Source organism: Oncorhynchus gorbuscha, linkage group LG01, assembly GCF_021184085.1.
Source record: "Oncorhynchus gorbuscha isolate QuinsamMale2020 ecotype Even-year linkage group LG01, OgorEven_v1.0, whole genome shotgun sequence".
NCBI classification, from domain to species: domain Eukaryota; kingdom Metazoa; phylum Chordata; class Actinopteri; order Salmoniformes; family Salmonidae; genus Oncorhynchus; species Oncorhynchus gorbuscha.
This window is the reverse complement of record NC_060173.1, coordinates 97,048,018-97,072,562: the sequence shown is the minus strand read 5'-3', so window position 1 is coordinate 97,072,562 and position 24,545 is coordinate 97,048,018. Positions and strand designations below refer to the sequence as shown.

Here is a 24,545-nt window from a genome sequence, read left to right as displayed (position 1 = left end):
TACAAAAAAAAATCATCATTTTCCCTGATGTCTTTATTTTCAGTCTGAAAGCAAAATGGTCTCTAATTAAAATTGAAAACCATATCATTAATAGCATCAATTAAAGAAATAAAAAGTAAAGTTAGAAAGAGCTTAATCTCGTATCAAAATAAGATGCTCGACTTTCTGATATCTGTGGTATATTTCTAGTATTATCTATTTTTATCTGCTCTTTGCTATATTAGGCCTGAGTTTTGAATCCCTGATTTCCTGATATACTAGCTATATTATTGAAATTGTCTTGTGAGCTAGTATCCTCTTTTCCCTGATTCTGGTTGTTGTGCTGATAACAGCTTCAGGTGATGTGTTCTATGGTGTCGTGACCCCTACACCCTCTTCATGCCCCGGGCCATCAGGCAGGCGAACACCGTCATCACCATCTTAGGTTTGACCTCCACCAGGTCCTCAGGCAGGGCGTACACCCGCGCTCCGATCTTCCTAGCCATGGAGATGGCATATCTGACAACAGGTAGGATTAAGAGGAGATGTGTTAGTGGGGATATCTTTACATCTGTTAACTTGAACGTTTCCTCTCTTTCATCAAGCTCATACCTAAATTTGATTATCATCACATAGTACGTACTTGGCGTTATTGAGCTTCTCCTCCTCAGTCAGGTCCTCCACTTTGATTAGATCATAGCGGATAGAGCCTGGCTGGATGGCATCAATCAGGTCCAGGACTGGCATACTGGTGGCAATGGACCCATCCTACAGAGGCACAGACACACACACACACACACACACACTGAGCTATTGCTGTGGAGGGTGCTGTATTTGTATTTTCTTTACTGCTTAGTGACTAAATGAAGTCTAGAACGTCAAAAAAGGTACCATGGTCAGGAAAATATTAAACAGCAGAGGTACAGCCTACCTTGAATCCAGAGATGGTGCCTTTGCCAGCCTGTGTGAGTGTATCGTTGACCCAGGTGACGATGGTGTCGTCATTCACCTTCTGCCCATCACCAAGCTCCTCCAGAATGTTCAGTGTGTACCTGAGAGAAAGAGATGGATCCTTCTAAATGTGGAATTATGGAGTATGCATTGGGCCTGCATAGGGATTTTTCCTGATCACATGACCGGAACAGGAAAAATGTATAATCTAAAGCATTTTAACAGTATTCTGTTGCATTACCTCCTCATCAGCTGCCACAGCAGGGCCTGGGTGAGTTTTCTGTTGCCTTCATTCAGGTCCTGTCCAGCGATGCCAACCAGGGAGAACTTGGCCTCCTTCTTCCCCAGCTCCACTGCATAGTTACAGTTCTCCAACTGGAACAGACAAACACAATCAATCAATCAGTCAATCAATTGAAAAGCTTCTATGAAAATCTATATAAATCAGAAATAAACAACATTTGGACTGATCCTACAACCTTCTTAGACTCAACAACCCTGAAGCAATTATCAGCAGAGAAAAAAATATTACTAAAAACACATCACCCCTCAAACAAATATTAGATACTGTTAAAATGTTTGCATGGACAGCTTTCTCATAGAATTCTATTTAACATTTTGGGACAAAGTATCACCCTTATTTCACAAATGACAACACAGGTCACTCAATTCAGTGCATCTAGTTCCATGTATCAAAAAGGGTTTTCAGTTATATTAAAACCAGGATAATCTGGAGAGTCCACTGCTGATTACAGACCTGTAAGTTTAATAAATTGTGACAAAAAAATAACAAAACTCATAAGCAATAGAATGGGAAAAGTCTTACCAGACTTGATCCATATCAATCAAACAGAGTTTATTAAGAATAGACATTTAAACAAACACAATAACATGTTTCAGTTTAATATAATACGCTGAAAAACAATATACATTTATCAATTTAATATATATATTTTTTCACCTTTATTTAACCTGGTTGAGAACAGGTTCTCACTTACAACTGCGCCCTTGCCAAGATAAAGCAAAGCAGTGTGACACAAACATAGAGTTACACATGGAATTAATAAACATACAGTCAATAGTACAATACAAAAAGTCTATATACAGTGTGTGCAAATAAGGTAGGTAAGGCAATAAATAGGCCAGTGGCAAAATAATTACAATTATAGCAATTAAACACTGGAGTGATAGATGTGCAGAAGATGAGTGTGCAAGTAGAGATACTGGGGTGCAAAGGAGCAAAATAAAATAAACAACAGCATGGGGATGAGGTAGTTGGATGGGCTATGTACAGGTGCAGTGATCTGTAAGCTGCTCTGACAGCTGGTGCTTAAAGTTAGTTAGAGAGATATGAGTCTCCAACTTCAGTGATTTTTGAGGTTCGTGCCAATCATTGGCAGCAGAGAACTGGAAGGAAAGGCAGCCAAAAGAGGAATTGGCTTTGGGTGTAACTAGCTCACTGGTCACCATAGCAGCACCCACCTGTAGCACACGCTACAGCCAAACCCACTGGCTCCAGGTCATCTATAAGTCTTTTGCTGGGTAAAGCCCCGCCTTATCTCAGTTCACTGGTCACCATAGCAGCACCCACCCGTAGCACGCGCTACGAGCTGAGATAAGGTGGGGCTTTACCTAGCAAAATACTTATAGATGACCTGGAGCCAGTGGGTTTGGCAATGAATATGAAGCGAGGCCCAGCCAACGAGAGCATACAGGTCGCAGTGGTGGGTAGTATATGGGGCTTTGGTGACAAAACGGATGGCACTGTGATAGACTGCATCCAATTTTCTGAGTAGAGTGTTGGAGGCTATTTTGTAAATGACATTGCCGAAGTCAAGGATCAGTCGCATAGTCAGTTTTACGAGGGTATGTTTGGCAGCATGAGTGAAGGATGCTTTGTTGCAAAATAGGAAGCCGATTCTAGATTTAATTTTGGATTGGAGATGCTTAATGTGAGTCTGGAAGGAGAGTTTACAGTCTAACCAGACACCTAGGTATTTGTAGTTGTCCACATATTCAGAACCGTCCAGAGTAGTGATGCTGGACAGGCGGGCAGGTCTGGGCAGCGATTGGTTGAAGAGCATGCATTTAGTTTACTTGCATTTAAGAGCAGTTGGAGGCCACGGAAGGACAATTGTATGGCATTGAAGCTCGTCTGAAGGTTAGTTAACACAGTGTCCAAAGAAGGAACAGAAGTATACAGAATGGTGTCATCTGAGTAGAGGTGGATCAGAGAATCACCAGCAGCAAGAGCGACATCATTGATGTATACAGAGAAAAGAGTCGGCCCGAAAATTGAACCCTGTGGCACCCCAATAGAGACTGCCAGAAGTTCAGACAACAAGGCCCTCTAATTTGACACACTGAACTCTGTCTGAGAAGTAGTTGGTGAACCAGCGAGACAGTCATTTCACAAATCAAGACTGTTGAGTCTGCCGATAAGAATGTGGTGATTGACAGAGTCGAAAGCCTTGGCCAGGTTGATGAATACAGCTACACAGTATTGTCTCTTATTGATGGCAGTTATGATATCGTTTAGGACCTTGAGCGTGGCTGAGGTGCACCCATGACCAGCTCGTAAACCAGATTGCATAGCGGAGAAGGTACGATGGGATTCGAAATGGTCGGTGATCTGTTTGTTAACTTGGCTTTTGAAGACCTTAGAAAGGCAGGGTAGGATAACTATAGGTCTGTAGCAGTTTGGGTTCAGAGTGTCTCTCCTTTGAAGAGGGGGATGACCACGGCAGCTTTCCAATCTTTGGGGATACGAAAGAGAGGTTGAACAGGCTAGTAATAGTGGTTACAATAATTTTGGCAGATCATTTTAGAAAGAGAGGGTCCAGATTGTCTAGCCCGGCTGATTTGTTGGGGTCTAGATTTTGCACCTCTTTCAGATCATCAGCTATCTAGATTTGGGTGAAGGACAAATGTTGAGGCTTGGGCAAGTTGCTGTGGGGGGAGCAGGGCTGTTGACCGGGGTAGCCAGGTGGAAAGCATGGCCAGCCGTAGAAAAATGCTTCTTGAAATTCTCAATTATCGTGGATTTATCGGTGGTGACAGTGTTTCCTAGCTTCAGTGCAGTGGGCAGCTGGGAAGAGGTGCTCTTATTCTCCATGGACTTTACAGTGTCCCAGAACTTTTTGGAGTTTGTGCTACAGGATGCAAATTTCTGTTTGAAAAAGCTAGCCTTTGCTTTCCTAAATGCCTGTGTATATTGGTTCCTAACTTCCCTGAAAAGTTGCATATCGCGTAGGCTTTTCGATGCTAATACAGAACACCTCAGGATGTTTTTGTGCTGGTCAAGGGCAGTCCGGTCTAGAGTGTTCCTTATTATTAAGATGGTGAGGAAAGCACTTTTAAAGAATAACCAGGCATCCTCTACTGGCGGAATGAGGTCAATATCCTTCCAGGATACCCGGGCCAGGTCGATTAAAAAGGCCTGCTCGCTGAAGTGTTTTAGGGAGCGTTTGACAGTGATGAGGGGTGGTCATTTGACCGCAGACCCATTACGGATGCAGGCAATGATGCAGTAATCGCTGAGATCCTGGTTGAGATTGAGGGCATCAAGCTTAGCTTGTAGGATGGCCGGGGTGTTAAGCATGTCCCAGTTTAGGTCACCTAACAGTACGAGCTCTGAAGATAGATGGGGGGCAATCAATTCACATATAGTGTCCAGGGCACAGCTGGGCCAAAAGGTGGTCTATAGCAAGCAGCAACGGTGAGAGACTTGTTTCTGGAAAGGTGGAGTTTTAAAAGTAGAAGCTCAAATTGTTTGGGCACAGACCTGGATAGTAAGACAGAACTCTGCAGGCTATCTCTGCAGTAGATTGCAACTCCGCCCCTTTTGGCACTTCTATCTTGTCTGAAAATGTTATAGTAGGGATGGAAAATTCAGGGTTTTTGGTGGTCTTCCTGAGCCAGGATTCAGACACGGCTATGACATCCGGGATGGCAGAGTGTGCTAAAGCAGTGAATTAAACAAACTTAGGGAGGAGGCTTCTAATGTTAACATGTATGAAACCAAGGCTTTTACAGTTACAGAAGTCCACAAATGAGAGTGCCTGGGGAATGGGAGCGGAGCTAGGCACTGCAGGGCCTGGTCTAACCTCTACATCACCAGAGGAACAGAAGAGGAGTAGGATAAGGGTATGGCTAAAGGCTATAAGAACTGATCGTCTAGTACGTTCGGAAAAGAGAGTTAAAGGAGCAGGTTTCTAGGCATGGTAGAATAGATTCAAGGCATAATGTACAGACAAAGGTATGGTAGGATGTGAATACAGTGTTGGTAAACCTATGCATTGAGTGACGATGAGAGAGAAATTGTCTCTAGAAACATCATTTAAACCAGGTGAGGTCACCGCATGTGTGGGAGGTGGAACTAAAGGGTTAGCTAAGGCGTATTGCGCAAGGCTAGATGCTCTACAGTGAAATAAGGCAATAATCACTATCCAAAACAGTGATGGACAAGGCATATTGACATTAGGGAGAGGCATGCGTAGCCGAGTGATCATAGGGGTCCAGTGAGTAGTTTGGGGGGGTATGGAAACACGGCAAATCAGACAGCTAGCGGGCAGGCCCTAGCAAGCTAGCAGAAGGGCTTTAGAGGGACGTCATGACAGAAGAAGTCTGTTGTAGCCCCCTCGTGCTGTTACGTCGGTAGACCAGTCGTGAAAGATCAGCAGGGCTCCGTGTGGTAAAAGGGTCAATGCCAATTGGCAAAATAGTTATTGTGGCCAAATAATTTGTCCGATGGGTCTCTTCAGCTCACAGTCCGATATGCTCTAGACAGCTGCGGGCCGCTGCTAGTGCATTCCGTGAACGTCGCGACGGAGGAGCCAGTTGAAAACCCCCCTTGGGCAGATTACGTCGGTAGTCCAGTCGTGATGGATCGGCGGGGCTCCATGTTGGCAGTTAAAGGGGTCCAGGCCAATTTGCAAAATAGGTATTGTAGCCCAAGGAGTGGCTGTCGGCTAGCCGAGAGATGGGCCTGGCAAAGGCTAGCTCCAGGCTAATTGGTTCTTGCTTCGGGACAGAGACATTAGCCAGGAGTGGCCACTCGGACAGCAGCTAGCTAGCTGAGATGATCCAGGTGAGAAGGTTCAGAGCTTGCGGTAGGAATCCGGAGATATGGAGAAAAATAAGTCCGATTTGCTCTGGTTTGAATCGCGCTGTGCAGACTGGCAAGAGTTGTTGGCTAAAGGTTAGCTGAAGAACGCTAGCAGTGGCTGGCTGACTACTAGCTAGTAGCTAGTTAGCTGGCTAGCATCTGTTGGGGGATCCGGTTCAAAAGTAAAGAATATAGCAGATCCATACCACATTGGGTGAGGCGGATTGCAGGAGAGTATGTTGAAGTTGAGGTTAAGAAAAATATTCAAAATATTTTAAAAATATATGCAAAGAAAAAATATATAAAAATATATATACACGGGACACGACGAGGATCATCTTAGAACAATCAATAATGTCTGTTGATGCAGAAAAGGCTTTTCATCTGTCTTGAATGGACTTTTCTATTCAAAACTTTGGAAGCGTTCAACTTTCCAGCAGAAATAATCAATTAAAAAAAGATATGTATAAATGTCCTTATGCAAAAATCTACACAAATAATACATGAATTGCTGAAATTGCTTTAGAAAGATGCACAAGACATCTTTCCTGCCTCCTGTTTGCCCTGGCAGTTGAACTGCTTTCAGAACGATTTAGACAGGACCTGTCTCCTGTCTCAGCCTCCAGTATTTATGCTGCAGTAGTTTGTGTCGGGGGGCTAGGGTCAGTTTGTTATATCTGGAGTACTTCTCCTGTCCTATTCGGTGTCCTGTGTGGATCTAAGTGTGCGTTCTCTAATTCTCTCCTTCTTTCTCTCTCTCTCGGAGGACCTGAGCCCTAGGTCCATGCCCCAGAACTACCTGACATGATGACTCCTTGCTGTCCCCAGTCCACCTGGCCATGCTGCTGCTCCAGTTTCAACTGACCTGAGCCCTAGGACCATGCCCCAGGACTACCTGACATGATGACTCCTTGCTGTCCCTAGTCCACCTGGCCATGCTGCTGCTCCAGTTTCAACTGTTCTGCCTTATTATTATTCGACCATGCTGGTCATTTATGAACATTTGAACATCTTGGCCATGTTCTGTTATAATCTCCACCCGGCACAGCCAGAAGAGGACTGGCCACCCCACATATGCTCTCTCTAATTCTCTCTTTCTTTCTCTCTCTCGGAGGACCTGAGCCCTAGGACCGTGCCCCAGGACTACCTGACATGATGACTCCTTGCTGTCCCCAGTCCACCTGACTGTGCTGCTGCTCCAGTTTCAACTGTTCTGCCTTATTATTATTCGACCATGCTGGTCATTTATGAACATTTGAACATCTTGGCCATGTTCTGTTATATTCTCCACCCGGCACAGCCAGAAGAGGACTGGCCACCCCACATAGCCTGGTTCCTCTCTAGGTTTCTTCCTAGGTTTTGGCCTTTCTAGGGAGTTTTTCCTAGCCACCGTGCTTCTACACCTGCATTGCTTGCTGTTTGGGGTTTTAGGCTGGGTTTCTGTACAGCACTTTGAGATATCAGCTGATGTACGAAGGGTTATATAAATAATTTTGATTTGACTTGATTTGACCCAAATGTAACATGTATCAGCATTGGCAATATCAACTAAACTTATTTGCAGATGATCTCCTGATATACCTGGCCAATATTGAAAACTCAATGCCCCCTTGCTAAAAATATCTTCAGAATACTCAAACATCGTGATCGGGAGTCTCATAGGGCGGTGCACTATGGCCCAGCATCGTCCGGGTTAGTGGAGGTGGGTAGGCCGTCATTGTAAAATAAGAATTTGTTCTTAACTGACTTGCCTAGTTAAATAAAGGTTTAAAAAAACTACTAAAATCTTACAGGTAGAATAAACCTCTTCAGAATGGCATGGCTCCCAAAGTATTTATATTTATTCTGGATAATACCAATTACATCACCGAAGACATTCTTTAAAAAAGTATATTCGGTCATAACAGATGGGCAAATAAGCAGAACAGCCTCAATTTGTCTAGGCATGGACTATACAAGGTGTCGAAAGCATTCCACAGGGATGCTGGCCCATGTTGGCTCCAATGTTTTCCACAGTTTTGTCAAGTTGGCAAGATGTCCGTTGGGTTGTGGACCATTCTTGAAACACGCAGGAAACTGTTGAGCGTGTAAAAAACAGCAGCGTTGCAGTTCTTAACACAAACCAGCGCGCTTACCTACTGCCATACCCCGTTCAAAGGCACTTATATATTTTGTCTTTCCCATTCACCCTCTGAATGGCACACATACACAATTCCTGTCTCAATTGTCTCAAGGTTTAAAAATCCTTATTTAACCTGTCTCCTCCGCTTCATCTACACTAATTGAAGTGAATTTAACAAGTGACATCAATAAGGGATCATAGCTTTCACCTGGATTTACCTGGTCAGTATATGTCATGGAAAGAGCAGGTGTTCTTAATGTTTTGGATACTCATTGTAGTTAAATGAGGACCAATGGGTACATATTGAAGACATGCATGCTCATCCCCAGAATCTTTTTACATGTCTATAAAGCTAAGAACAGTAACATATTCATAGCTAAGAACACTATAACAATACGGAATAAAATGAAACGTGTTCTACATGAACCAATATTACTCCATAAAATCACAACCCCGTGGAACAATCCTTGGATAGCTTTTCAGAATTCACAGATAAATTGGTCCACATGGAAAACTAAAGGCATAAACACCGTAAATTACTTGGTAATAGGAAATACATGTATTTCCATGACATAATTAAAAGGGAATTTTGGACTGAACAATGTAGATATTTTGAAAAACATGCAACTTAAAAGTTTCATATTTGTGAAATTTCTATTTTAAATCTTTTGGGCGTCAGAGCCATCTTGAGGGAATCCTATTTGAGTCAGAAAAGGATATTCATATGATAGGCTAGTGCCGTGGGAAAAGATTATCTGTTGGATAGGCTCTCTCTGCAAAGTTTTGTACAGTGCCTTTGGAAAATATTCAGACCCCTTGACTTTTTTCACATTTTATTACGTTACAGCCTTATTCTAAAATAGATTAAATAAATAAAAATCCTCAGCAATCTACACACAAAACAGGTTTTTAGAAATTGCAAAAATTGCAAAAACAGAAATAACTTATTTACATTAGTATTTAGACCCTTTGTTATGAGACTCGAAACTGAGCTTAGGTGCATCCTGTTTCCATTGATCATCCTTGAGATGTTTCAACTTTATTGGAGTCCACCTGTGATAAATTCAATTGATTGGACATGATTTGGAAAGGCGCTCACCTGTCTATATAAGGTCCCACAGTTGACAGTGATTGTCAGAGCAAAAACCAAGCCATGAGGTCGAAGGAATTGTCTGTAGAGCTCTGAGACAGGATTTTTGTCAAGGCACAGATTTGGGGAAGGGTACCAAAAAAAATCTGAGGCATTGAAGGTTCGCAAGAACACAGTGGCCTCCATCATTCTTAAATGGAATACGTTTGGAACCACCAAGACTCTTCCTAGAGTTGGCTGCCCGGCCAAACTGAGCAATCGGGGAGAAAGGCCTTGGTCAGGGAGGTGACCGATGGTCTCTCTGACAGAAGGACAACCATCTCTGTAGCACTCCACCAATCAGGCCTTTATGGTGGAGTGGCCAGACAAATGCCTCTCCTCAGTAAAAGGCACATGAAAGCCCGCTTGGAGTTTTCCAAATGGCACCTAAAGACTCTCAGACCATGAGAAACAAGATTCTCTGGTCTTATTAAACAACAATTGAACTCTTTGTCCTGAATGCCAAGTGTCACATCTGGAGGAAAGCTGGCACCATCCCTACGGTGAAACATGGTAGTGGCAGCATCACGCTGTGGGGATTTCTTCAGCGGTACAGAGAGATCGTTGATGAAAACCTGCTCCAGATTGCTCAGGACCTCAGACTGGGATGAAGGTTCACCTTCCAACAGGATAACGACCCTAAGCACACAGCCAAGACAACGCAGGAGTGGCTTCGGGACAAATTTCTGAATGTCCTTGAGTGGCCCAGCCAGTGCCCAGACTTGAACCCGATCAAACATTTCTGGAGAGACCTGAAAATAGCTGTGCAGCAACGCTCGCCATCCAACCTGTCAGAGCTTGAGATGATCTGCAGAGAAGAATGGGAGAAACTCCCCAAATACAGGTGTGCGAAGCTTGTAGAGTCATACCTAAGAAGACACAAGGCTGTAATCGCTGCCAAATGCCCTTCAACAAAGTACTGAGTAAAAGGTCTGAATACTTATGTAAATGTGATATTTCCGTTTTTTATTTTGAATATATTTGCAAACCTGTTTTTGTTTTGTCATTATGGGGTATTGTGTATAGATTGATGAGGAGGGGAAAACAAGTTAATGAATTTTAGAATAAGGCTGTAACCTAATTTTTTTTTGAAAAAGTCAAGGGGTCTGAATACTTTCCGAAGGCACTGTACAAAACTTTGCAGAGAGCCTATCCAACAGACAATCTCTTAGAAAAATGATCTATTGGAACCAAGACTTAAAAAGAACTGATATTGGCACAAAATGGAGGGAATATTGGAACGTATCTAACAAAATTACAGGTTAACGAAAATGTACACTTATTCCAGTTTAAACTAATGTATCAAATGTATTATACAAAATACAAAATTCACAAATTCTACAGCACAGCGACAGAGTCATGTATTAAGTGTAAAACTAAAAATAACTCAATAGTCAATGCCTTCTGTGAATGCTATAAAGTCCAAAAGTTATCAACAGAGTTAGAAAGTTGCCTGTCATAAGTATTACAATGTAAATGCACTTTTAATCTGTCTGCATATTTCAAGCATATGAAAGTGCAGTGAGATACCCGAGTGGTTGGATGATACTTTTCTTATCAATCATCTTGAAAAAAACATAAACTTAAAAACTGGAAATCAACCAAACCTCCATCGTTAACACAATGGAAAGGTAAAACACGTTCTAAATGCTGAAAGTGCGTGGGGGACGGAGAGAAACAAAATGGTGCAGTTTGAGGCTATGTGGCGGATAATGATGTGGGTGCTGGAGATGGGGGTGTGAGCAGGTCTGGGTAGGTGTGATGTCGTTGATATTTGTGTGCATCTGTATGTGTATGTTTTGTATTGTTTAAAAAAAAACGTACAATTGATTGTTTTAATCATGATCGCACTTTGGGAGAACTCGTATTGTTCCTAGTCTCACCTTCTTCATGTTGCTGCCCAGTTTGGAGTAAGGGGGTTTGTTTACTCTGTCCCAATCCACTGGCACATTTATCTTCTCATAGAGCTGGAAGATGACCAAAGCATCATCTATGTCCCTGTAAAACATGCACACACAATTTAAATGAGTGCGGTTTCCAAATGATTGGAAATGGTGTGTAATAATATGGAGTGACCTGTACTTACACATAGAGGTGGTTGACACGAGGGTTGACCCCAAGTGAGTTCATCCAGTTCCTGAAGGTGCGCTCCTCTCTGGTTTCACCTGGAAGTGGCCGAGACAGCATTACACACTGGTTTAGGCCTATATATGGTTTATATTATAATCAGGAAGAGGGGATGCTCAGGAACTGGGTTATGGTCTGGTCCCAAAACTGACCCTCGATGGAGCTCCAGTCGATGTCCTGGTTCTCAGGCTTCTTCAGGGCAGGGTACTTGTTGAACAGGTTGGCAATGTATGCTAAGTTTAGCTTAGGGTTGCCGCGGACCACGTCGGTTGCCGTGACGAACTGCCGGCAGCCCAGACGGTCAGCCTGCTCCAACATGCACTCTGCTCTCTTTATGTCCTCTTTCTCCTGCAGGGGGTGGTAGGGAGATCTTTAACAGCAACACCTGATGTATCACTCATTGATAATATGGTCAATTTAGCAGGCATGTTTAACCTAGGTGGCTAGAAGAACAACACTGTCTGTTGATCAGGTTGGCTGAAATCTAAATTTAAAGCTGCAACATGTAACTTTTTGGGTGACCCGACCAAATTCACATAGAAATGTTAGTAATAGATGTATCATTCTCATTGATAGCAAGTCTAAGAAGGGGTAGATATGTTCTAAGTGCACTATTTATATGGTTCCCGTTCTTAAGTTTAGTTTCTGCATCTTTAATTTTCAGTTTTGTACACCAAGCTTCAAGCAGCTGAAAACACAATATTCTTTGTTATTGAAAAAATACTTCACAGCAGTTTAGATTATACAATGATTCTCTACACCAGTGGTTCCCAAACTTTTTATAGTCCCGTACCGCTTCAAACATTCAACCTCCAGCTGTGTACCCCCTCTAGCACCAGGGCCAGCGCACTCTCCAATTTGTTTTTTTGCCATCATTGTAAGCCTGCCACACACACACTATACAATACATTTATTAAACATAAGAATGAGTGTGAGTTTTTGTCACAACCCGCCTCATGGGAAGTGACAAAGAGCTCTTATAGGACCAGGGCACAAATCATAATCTCACATATAAAACCTTATTTGTTATAGAATATTAACTCTGTAATGTTAAGTTGTGTTGGAGAAAGTCTCAGTCTTAAATAATTTTCCACACACAGTCTGTGTCTGTATTTAGTTTTCATGCTAGAGAGGGCCGAGAATCCACTCTCACATGGGTACAGTGGTTGCAAAGGGCATCAGTGTCTTAACAGCGGATTTGCCAAGGCAGGATACTCTGAGTAAATTCAATTTTCACAGAACCACTTGTTGCAATTTTGATGAGGCTCTCTTGTTCAGATATCGGTAAGTGGAATGGAGGCTGGGCATGAAAGGGATAACGAATTATGAAAGGGATATCGAATCAATTTTTTTTAGCCCTATCCAGAAATCTGACAGTGGTTTCTGATTAAATTCAATTTTCACAGAACCGCTTGTTGCAATTTCGATGATATCTGTAAGTGAACCGCAGGCAGTGCATGAAAGGGATAACGCATCCAGTTGTTTGTGTCGTCCGTTTCGGTAAGTACCTGCGTAATTGCGCACCCAGCTCACTCAGGTGCTTCGTAATATCACATTTGACATTGTCCGTAAGCTTGAGTTCATTTGCACACAAAATAATCATACAATGATGGCAAGACCTACAGTATGTGTTGCCTTTGTTAATGCAGACAGAAAAGAGCTCCAACTTCTTAATCATAGCCTCAATTTTGTCCGGCACATTGAATATAGTTGCGGAGAGTCCCTGTAATTCAAGATTCAGATCATTTAGGCGAGAAAAAACATCACCCAGATAGGCCAGTCGTGTGAGAAGCGGTCAGCGGTCAGACAAGTGAAAATTATGGTCAGTAAAGAAAACTTTAAGCTTGTCTCTCAATTTAAAAAAACGTGTCAATACTTTGCCCCTTGATAACCAGCGCACTTCTGTATGTTGTAAAAGCGTTACATGGTCGCTGCCCATATCATCATCAGTTCAGGTGCCTTGCTATAACAAAGTTAACAATTTTCACTGTAGTGTCCAAAATGTATTTCAAGCTGTCAGGCATTCCCTTGGCAGCAAGAGCCTCTCAGTGGATGCTGCAGTGTACTGAAGTGGCGTTGGGAGCAACTGCTTGCACGCGCATTACCTCTCCACTATGTCTCACTGTCATGGCTTTTGCGCCATCAGTACAGATACCAACACATCTTGACCACCAAAGTCCATTTGATGTCACAAAGCTGTCTAGTAGTTTAAAAATATTGTCTCCTGGTTTACAGTGGTTTGCAGAAGAGGATGTCTTCCTTAATTGACCCCCCATAAATGTAACGGACATATACCAGGAGCTGTGCCAGGCCCTGTTGACTCATATAATTCACTGGCTTGTATGCGAAGCCGTAATATTTTCTAAACATCTCCTGCCATTTCACTGATGCGTCATGAAACAGTGTTGTTTGATGGATCCATTTTCTGTATAGTTTTTTGGACCATTTCCCCCAGCATTGTCCCAGCCATATCCGCAGCAGCAGGAAGAATGAAGTCCTCCACAATAGTATGGGGCTTGCCTATCCTAGCCACTTGGTAGCTCACCATATAAGATGCTTCTAGCCCCTTCTTATTAATGGTATCTGTTGCTTTTATATATGTCTTACTACTCGAAAGTCGTCTTTATTCTCGCTCAAAAAACTCCCATTGCCTATTTTTCAAATTGTAATTTTGTTTCTAAATGTCTGCGCAAGAGTGAAGGTTTCACGCGAGAGAGTAACGGTTATTGTGATTGGATGTTAATTATTTGACTAGGCTACCTGTATTTGACATTGTGTTGTTATTTCGCTGAACACTAAATGGTTTAATTTTCTTTTTGGCAGTGAAATGAGGCAACATTTTTAAATGTGAATCACATTTTTATTTGGCGTACCCCCGATGGCATTGCCCGTACCCCTGGGGGTACACGTGCCCCAGATTGGGAACACCTGCTCTACACTATACATTGCTTGTATTGTCACATACATTTGGCGAACTATTTGGATTTTAGCAACCAGGAAATGGCGGAAATATTGCACCTTCAATGGTTGATGTTACTAGTGTAGGAAGAGCATGTACCCTTATCCCTGAAATGTCAATGACAATAGGAGGGATTCCCTCCTCATCTCCCTTAGGGGCCACTTGGTTCAGGATGTTGTAGTAGGCCTTGGAATCCTATAATGCAAAACAGAAAATTAATACAATCACAAATGCACAAGAAGATCCAGGAGCGACACAGTCATATGACAATCCAGATCCGACATAGCGTGAGTGACCCACCTTTATGTCAGAGCTGAAGTTGTTGATCTTGGAGCAGCCTGCCTCCTCTAGGTGATAGTTGGCCCAGCGCAGCAGCAGCTCCTCTGGGGAAAGCTTCATCAGGTCTTCCAGGCTCTCCCCATCCCTCAGCAGCGCTATCAGAGCTGCACACACACACCATTGATATTATTATACACACACATAAATTCAAACAAGGCTACAGAGATCAAGTGATGTACAGTACTGCAGATATATAGACACCCTCGTGTTAAAAAGTTATAAAACACACATACACATTGAAAGCCTATATTCAAATAAACACACACACACACACGCACGCACGCACGCACGCACGCACGCACGCACGCACACACACACACACACACACACACACACACACACACACACACACACACACACACACACACACACACACACACACACACACACACACACACACACACACACACACACACACACACACACACACACACACACACACACACACACACACCTTCGTTCCTGCTGATCTCGATGTCAGCAAACAAACCGATCTTGATGACTTGCCAGAGCAGGCCCAGGACCAGATGCTGTCTGCCTTCCTTCAGGTCCTCTGCTCCGATGTTCACTACGTGGCAGCCAATGGCCGACGCAGAGTTCAGAGCCAGGTTCAGATTCTCCTGTTAGAGCACAGCACACACACAGCTGTAGATGTGTATGACATAGTGTATATAATGGCAAAGAAAATAAACTACTGTGTCAATGGGTTATACAAAGTTGCATGTGGTGTTACCGTAATGTCTGTAAAAGGTTACCTGGATGGTGAAGGGTGTGAGCTTCTTCTTGTTGATGGTTCTTTCATCGATGGTGTCCGGAACAGACTGGTTGATCATCTTACTACCAGGTGAAGGAGAGATGCATAGTTAAATATCAATGGAATATTGCCATAGGGATTGGTTTTTACTCTAAAGTAAGTCTATGAGACCAGTTAGAAAGTACCATAAAACGATCCCATCTCCGACAGCAGTGAACAGATCGTTGGTGGTGGGGTCCATGGGGAGGACATGTTTGCAGTCTGGGTCTTTCTCCAAGGCCTTATTCACCCAGTTCACAAAAGCCACCTTCTCCTCCTCTGTCAGTGGAGAAAGGTGTGGGTATGGGGGTGGATGCACAATATACAGTATTTGTACTTATGGTAAATATTTATATACATTAGTCAATCAGAAACATTCAGATATGTGACTTCACAGACCAGGAATAGTTGTTGTACTTATGGGTTGTTCCAGACATTGAGATAGATGTGGTTCTGTATGTCTCATTTGAATGATTAGTGCTTCCTGTGTCATGTTGGCTACAGACATATCTAGAGAGTGACTCAAATAGGTAGCTTGGGGGCATTCTCATTCAGTGAAACAAGTAGGGGCAGTCACCTGAGTAGGAGTGCTGTGTGCCTGAGCTGGACTGCTCTGAAGTTCCTGCTACGGCATAGATGCCCTCCTTCTTGTTGATGGCTTTCTTGAAGGTCTTAGCAACTTCTGTACTCTTCAGTCCATGGACCACCTTAGTGAAAGGAAAAATAGTGGTGAGATGAGACCATGTATCTCTGGTGTCATGTGAAAATGTATGAAAATGCTATGTTCTCCTGTTCTTTGACATTGACTTTTTGTAAATGCCAGTGATTTTAACCTCTTGACCTCTGAACTTACATTAGCAAACTCGTCGAAGGTGACTTTGCCGTCATGCAGGTCTCCTGTCTTGGTGAGATCCTGGATGATCTCTCTGACTCTGTATCCCGGCAATGGCAGGTTGGCAGCTTTGAACAGGTCATTGAGCTCTTCTGTCCCAATGTGGCCATGAGAGTCCACATCTGGAACAGGATGGATAAATCAAAGGTCATTCAAATGTAGCCTTGTTGAATACATAATGAGTCAGTGACCCAGAATAAAAGAGAGAGTGAAGTGAGTCTATGATTTATCAACTATGTTTCAGTTTCCGTCTTAGTATGGGGGAAATCAGGATTGGAGTTTGTTCAGGCCCTCACCGATCTTAGCAAAGGCTTCTCTCAGTTCTTCCAACTCATCTTGAGAAATCTGTGGTGGAGCAGCCATTTTGTGGGATCTGAAACCATCAAACACAACTTCAACTTTATAAACCCATACAATACTGAACATACTCAACAAGGAGGAACTTTCTGCATGTTGTCACTGTGATAATTGCTACAAAATGTGATTTGCTGTACCCAGTGGTTCTGGGCTCTGCTGTCTATTTCATTCTAAAGTATCCTGCTTCTAGTGAGCTGCTTTATGCTTTTTCTGGTGAGGTAATTCACACCATTCATGTGTCTTTATTACACCCCTTTGCAACTGCAAGTCATTATCACAAAACTAGCATTTCCAAGTATCCCCAACAACACACATACAAAGTCATAACGAGGATATTGCTTAAGACTTGTGTGAAATAGGGAGAATAATCTATTATGCAATTCAGAGAAGTTTGTCTTGTGACATTCTGTGTGGTTAGCCAGACCAACTCAAAGTTTGTGTGTGAGTATGTGTTTATCGGAAACTCCTCTAAATTCTTCCTCATCTGCCTTAGGACGAAGTATACATTCTAGGCCTCAGTCTGAGTTGAGAGTGGAGTACAGGTTGCTATAGTGATAACAGACAGGGAGAATGGCTGTCATTTCACTGTGTGGCTTCATCGAGAGCTCTACCGCTTTAAACCACAGACTCAGCGAGAGATAAAAGATCACTTTAGATACAAAGACCCACTTTAAACTAGGTCTGCTCTGCTTGCCTCCGAGGTGTGAAGTTTTGGGATGAGTAACAATTGTCTCTCTTTCTATTGTCACCCAACTAATCAGAAGAAACCTGAGTGACATCTATGGTTTTCTAAACCTAGGGTCTAAAGACCATTATTTGTCTATATTCAACAATGTATGTACTGTAGTAGCCCACTTCTTTGTTATTACATTTTTTGTATTTTTACCCCCTTTTTCTCCCCAATTTCAATCTTGTCTCATTGCTGCAACTCCCCAACAGGTTCAGGAGGCGAAGGTCGAGTCATGCGTCCTCCGAAACACGAGCCACCAAACCGCGCTTCATAACACCCGCCTGCTTAACCTGGAAGCCAGCCGCACCAATGTGTCACCTGATGACCGAGGTCAGCCTGCAGGCACCCGGCCCACAGCACGAGTCGCTAGACTGCGATGAGCCAAGTAAAGCCCCCCAGCCAAACCTTCCCCTAACCCAGACGACACTGGGTCAATTGTACTCCGCCCTGTGGGACTCCCGATCACGGCCAGTTGCGATACAGCCCGGGATCGAACCCGGGTCTGTAGTGACACCTCTAGCACTGTGATGCAGTGCCTTAGACTGGTGCGCCACTCGTAAGGCCCAGTAGCACACTTCTAAATTCTAAAATAAGTAAGAACAAGGAGTTCCGGGTTTTGTTACCTTTCTCCCACCATTGCTATAGAGGTCAGAAGCAGAAGCGAAACTGATGTATTTTCACACCATGTTTCAAAATGACCAGCTTTGTCACTTTACAAGCATTTCATTTCAATCAGCAGTGAGACACTCTCAGATGATTCAGTAAACCACACACTGGATGACACAATGACACTGTGATGTTCACTAATCTAACAATAGGATATGATTGTCTTTTTAGGGCCGACATTTACCCAGACTTTACTTTTTGATGATGAAGTAAAATTTGTCTTTGCATTTTGATCATGAGGGGCGTTATCTTTCATGAGGCAAATCCAGTTACTTGATTTGAAATCCCTAAAACCCTCATCTGTCATCAATAATACCTGTGGACTCAGTCACTAAAATCATCAAGGGCCTTTATGGAAATAAAACTGCAATACCCACAAACATCAATCATTGGTACCGCAGATTTCACATGTAAATCTTGTTCTCTTTTAAACAAACAGCTTACTCATTATGTAGTAAGAAAATAATCAAACCGTAAGGTATATTTGCATGGATTAGATATAGGAAGATAGGTTTATTGGAACAATATTATGATGTGGACATTTATCAAAGCCAATCTGTCTGTCACTCCAAATAATCTTCATACAGCAATCAATTGTGCTTCCTCGGTTTCTCTCAATTGTTTTGTATTCAAAGGCACATTCCTTGAAGTGTAGTGTGTGTTATGGATCCTTCAAGCACAATTGAAAGACAAAATATATATATATATATTATATTTTGTTCATCATTTTCAAATGGCTACAGCAGTGTGAGTTCAAAAGATGACAAATTCACATGTCAGTCAATTCTATGTGCTGAAGCACATGTTATTCCACATGTTATTCCATGAATAGTGAAGATATGTTGGAAACTTTTAGAAAATGTACATTTATATCTGAGTTACTGTTAGCTTTCACGTGTTAGAATACTTTTCAGAAGTTGCAGCAAGGCTAACCACATCCCAACGTACTTCCTGTTTAACCACTGCAATGGTTTACTTCTGCTCTCTGTCACCATAGTCTGCTGACTTTACAGTCAAGACATGGCAATGCTGTGCATTGATCAGCATGTCTACTACACATGCTGCCCTCAGATTCCAGGACGACACGATCTATTAACACTCACAGGACTATCTGTGAACCCTTATGGACTGTTAAAGCAACAGAAATGCATCATCATCATCATCATTCATCCTCATCAGAATCAATGTGCAGTCACAGAACATTTTCCCAGTAGATTCAACGTAATAATGACACATGCAGAGGAACACAGTGACACTGAGAGGCCCCTAGGTCAGGAGATTGAATTACCTGAGGGAGGTGAGTTGACTGGCGGATCTGTCTGTGAGTCTGTCTGTGTCAATTTCCTTCCTTCAGTGTGTCTGCTGCTCTCACTGCTTGACAGGCAGGCAGTGCACTGTCTCTCCCTCAGAAGTCAAGCGACAATGAATCTATTCAAATAAACGAGGAAGGAAGTGACACGCGAACCAACACAACTTCACAAAGAGGAATGTCTTTATATGGCAATCTGCTGTCTGCCACGGGCCTATCAAAGTGATCAGTCTGGCAATAATATTCTACTCAGTTTTGTGTTTGTGTAGGTTTGTGTATTTGTTTTATTTATTTAACCTTTATTTAACTAGGCAAGTCAGTTAAGAACAAATTATTATTTACAATGACGGCCTCCCAAAGGCAAAAAGCCTCCTGCGGGGACGGGGCCTGGGATTTTAAAATAAAAATACAATATAAATATAAGCCAAAACACACATCACAACAAGAGAAACACAACACTACATAAAGAGAGACCTAAAGACAACAACATAACAAGGCATCAACACATGACAACACAGCATGGTAGCAACACAACATGACAACAACATGGTAGCAACACAACATGGTAGCAGCACAAAAACATGGTACAAACATCATTGGGCAAAGTCAACAGCACAAAGGTCAAGAAGGTAGAGACAACAATACATCATATTGTGTATGTTCTATTCAGTCTAGTGATGTATTTTATGATGACTTTAGTGACAACTAGGGTTGCGCATTTTGGGGAATATTCAGAGGTGGAAACTTTCCGTGGGAATTAACGGGAATATATGGTACCTAATGGGAATATATGGTAATTAACAAACATATATGCAAATGTAAATTAATACCATTCAAATGTAGATGTTTTTTGCATTGGATATATTTACAATATTATATGGAGACAGAAGCATAAACATTTTCATAAGTAGACATAATTGCAAATTATTAAATCCTTCCAATAGAAATGTAATAAACAATTTAGTTACGAATTGAACTTTAATTAAATGAGTTGACTCTTCACATGGGATGATTTCACTGAGCAACAAAAGAAAGGGAATATTGAATGATCTCCAATGATCGATTGCATCTCCCAAAAACATTTTCAACATACATCTGTACTAATGATAGTCTAGAAACTAAAGCTTTGGTTGTTTTCCTCTCAGGCTTCCATGTCTTATCCCTGGACCTCCTCAATGTTCACCTCTTGAACCTGTTGGACTCTGAGGCCTCATCTCATCATGGACTCTGCGGCTGTCACTTTCCAACCCTGTTGAGGATGGCTCATTGTCAGGCTCAAAGAGCCTCAAATTTGCCCGGATGGCCACCAATTTTTCAACCCTTGTATTAGTCAACCTGTTGCATGCTTTGGTGTGAGTGTTTCCAAACAAGGACCAGTTGTGCTCTGAGGCAGCTGTGGTTGGTGGGATTTGGAGGATTATGGAGGCAACAGGGGAAAGAGCCTTAGATCCACAAAGTTCCTTACACCAGGTGGCTGATGCAATATGGCAGTCGTGCCAACATATCTCATCTCCATCCCAAAGTCCTTGCTTGGAAGTGTACTTTGCCAGACTGCCAAGAACCTTGCTCTCATCCAGGCCAAGGTGGCGAAACACGGTAGTGATGACACCATAGGCATTGTTGATCTCTGCACCAGACAGGATGCTCTTGCCACCCTGCTTGGGATCCAACATGTATGTTGCGGCGTGTTTGGGCTTCAAGCAGAAGTCTTCACGCGTTTTGATGTATTTCAGAACTACAGCTTCCTCTGCTTGGAGCAACAGTGAAGTGGGCAGGGCAGTACGGATTTCTTCTCTTACTATCAAGCCCTGATCTGTTTCACATGTCCCTGTGATTGTGTTCACCCCCTCCAGGTGTCATTTATTTTCCCCATTTTCCCCAGCCAAGCTTCCTGCCATCCAGGACTTAAATAATAGGCGGTGTCAGAGGAAAGGCCATAAAATTGTCAAAGATTCCAGTCACCCAAGTTATAGACTGTTTTCTCTGCTACCGCATGGCAAGTGGTACCGGAGCGCCAAGCCTTGGACCAAAAGGCTCCTCAACAGCTTCTAACCACAAGCTGTCATGCAGGTGAAAGAGGACCCAAAAGCGACTTAACAGAAACAGAGTTTATTTAAGTCCAAACAGGGAATAACAGAAATCCTCTAGTCTGTAGAGGGGAATAACTGGAGAAGCGGCCACAGACTGCAGGTCGCTTCGGGTAGGCGCAGGCCGTAGTTGACAGAGACACCTGCTCACACGCAGCATCTGATGAAGGCAAAAAACACGACAGGACAGGGCGATACACAATCACAGCAAAAACACGACAGGACAGGGCGAAACGCAATCACAGCATGGTGAATACTAAACAAGGAACCGACGGGACAGGAACGGAACACAAAGGAATAAATAGGGACTCTAATCAGGGGAAAGGATCGGGAACAGGTGTGGGAAGACTAAATGATGATTAGGGGAATAGGAACAGCTGGGAGCAGGAACGGAACGATAGAGAGAAGAGAGAGCGAGAGAGTGAGAGAGGGAGGGGAGAGAGAGGGATAGAAGGAGGGAAAGAACCAAATAAGACCAGCAGAGGGAAACGAATAGAATGGGGAGCACAGGGACAAGACATGATAATAAATGACAAACATGACAGTACCCCCCACTCACCGAGCGCCTCCTGGCGCACTCGAGGAGGAATCCTGGCGGCAACGGAGGAAATCATCGATGAGTGAACGGTCCAGCACGTCCCGAGACGGAACCCAACTCCTCTCCTCAGGACCGTAACCCTCCCAATCCACTAAGTATTGGTGACCCCGTCCCGAGAACGCATGTCCATGATCTTATGTACCTTGTAAATAGGTGCGCTCTCGACAAGGACGGGAGGGGGGAGGGAAGACGAACGGGGTGCGAAGAAAGGGCTTAACACAGGAGACATGGAAGACAGGATGGACGCGACGAAGATGTCGCGGAAGAAGCAGTCGCACAGCGACAGGATTGACGACCTGGGAGACACGGAACGGACCAATGAACCGCGGAGTCAACTTACGAGAAGCTGTCGTAAGAGGAAGGTTGCGAGTGGAAAGCCACACTCTCTGGCCGCAACAATACCTTGGACTCTTAATCCTGCGTTTATTGGCGGCTCTCACCGTCTGTGCCCTGTAACGGCAAAGTGCAGACCTCACCCTCCTCCAGGTGCGCTCACAACGTTGGACAAACGCTTGAGCGGAGGGAACGCTGGACTCGGCAAGCTGGGATGAGAACAGAGGAGGCTGGTAACCCAGACTACTCTGAAACGGAGATAACCCGGTAGCAGACGAAGGAAGCGAATTGTGAGCGTATTCTGCCCAGGGGAGCTGTTCTGCCCAAGACGCAGGGTTTCTGAAAGAAAGGCTGCGTAGTATGCGACCAATCGTCTGATTGGCCCTCTCTGCTTGACCGTTAGACTGGGGATGAAACCCGGAAGAGAGACTGACGGACGCACCAATCAAACGACAGAACTCCCTCCAAAACTGTGACGTGAATTGCGGGCCTCTGTCTGAAACGGCGTCTAACGGGAGGCCATGAATTCTGAATACATTCTCAATAATGATTTGTGCCGTCTCCTTAGCGGAAGGAAGTTTAGCGAGGGGAATGAAATGTGCCGCCTTAGAGAACCTATCGACAACCGTCAGAATCACAGTCTTCCCCGCAGACAAAGGCAGACCGGTAATGAAGTCTAAGGCAATGTGAGACCATGGTCGAGAAGGAATGGGGAGCGGTCTGAGACGACCGGCAGGAGGAGAGTTACCCGACTTAGTCTGCGCGCAGTCCGAACAAGCAGCCACGAAACGGCGCGTGTCACGCTCCTGAGTCGGCCACCAAAAGCGCTGGCGAATAGACGCAAGAGTGCCTCGAACACCGGGATGACCAGCTAACTTGGCAGAGTGAGCCCACTGAAGAACAGCCAGACGAGTGGAAACAGGAACGAAAAGGAGGTTACTAGGACAAGCGCGCGGCGACGCAGTGTGCGTGAGTGCTTGCTTAACCTGTCTTTCAATTCCCCAGACTGTTAACCCGACAACACGCCCATAAGGAAGAATCCCCTCGGGATCAGTAGAAGCCACAGAAGAACTAAACAGACGGGATAAGGCATCAGGCTTGGTGTTCTTGCTACCCGGACGGTAAGAAATCACAAACTCGAAACGAGCGAAAAACAACGCCCAACGAGCTTGACGGGCATTAAGTCGTTTGGCAGAACGGATGTACTCAAGGTTCTTATGGTCTGTCCAAACGACAAAAGGAACGGTCGCCCCCTCCAACCACTGTCGCCATTCGCCTAGGGCTAAGCGGATGGCGAGCAGTTCACGGTTACCCACATCATAGTTGCGCTCAGATGGCGACAGGCGATGAGAAAAATAAGCGCAAGGATGAACCTTATCGTCAGACTGGAAGCGCTGGGATAGAATGGCTCCCACGCCTACCTCTGAAGCGTCAACCTCGACAATGAATTGTCTAGTGACGTCAGGAGTAACGAGGATAGGAGCGGACGTAAAACGTTCTTTTAGAAGATCAAAAGCTCCCTGGGCGGAACCGGACCACTTAAAACACGTCTTGACAGAAGTAAGAGCTGTGAGAGGGGCAGCAACTTGACCGAAATTACGAATGAAACGCCGATAGAAATTAGCGAAACCTAAAAAGCGCTGCAACTCGACACGTGACCTTGGAACGGGCCAATCACTGACAGCTTGGACCTTAGCGGAATCCGTCTGAATGCCTTCAGCGGAAATAACGGAACCGAGAAAAGTAACGGAGGAGACATGAAAAGAGCACTTCTCAGCCTTTACGTAGAGACAATTCTCTAAAAGGCGCTGTAGAACACGTCGAACGTGCTGAACATGAATCTCGAGTGACGGAGAAAAAATCAGGATATCGTCAAGATAGACAAAAACAAAAATGTTCAGCATGTCTCTCAGAACATCATTAACTAATGCCTGAAAAACAGCTGGCGCATTGGCGAGACCGAACGGCAGAACCCGGTACTCAAAATGCCCTAACGGAGTGTTAAACGCCGTTTTCCACTCGTCCCCCTCTCTGATGCGCACGAGATGGTAAGCGTTACGAAGGTCC

The 24,545-nt window shown here is 43.9% G+C and overlaps 1 protein-coding gene across 1 annotated transcript; it reads right to left on the bottom strand.

Moving 5' to 3' along the window:
• Positions 1 to 15: 15 nt before the first annotated feature.
• On the bottom strand, positions 16 to 19,579 carry LOC124046778 (plastin-2). The gene is made up of 16 exons (XM_046367531.1): positions 19,440 to 19,579; positions 16,695 to 16,771; positions 16,360 to 16,520; positions 16,084 to 16,213; positions 15,653 to 15,785; positions 15,469 to 15,550; positions 15,168 to 15,333; positions 14,675 to 14,817; positions 14,474 to 14,569; positions 11,568 to 11,763; positions 11,375 to 11,453; positions 11,172 to 11,286; positions 1,172 to 1,305; positions 911 to 1,031; positions 623 to 747; positions 16 to 498 (listed from the first exon to the last, which is right to left on the bottom strand). Exons 2-16 carry the CDS (start codon positions 16,759 to 16,761, stop codon positions 366 to 368), a joined length of 1,881 nt encoding a protein of 626 aa, XP_046223487.1. The 5' UTR covers positions 16,762 to 16,771; positions 19,440 to 19,579; the 3' UTR covers positions 16 to 365.
• Between the last annotated feature and the right edge of the window lie 4,966 nt (positions 19,580 to 24,545).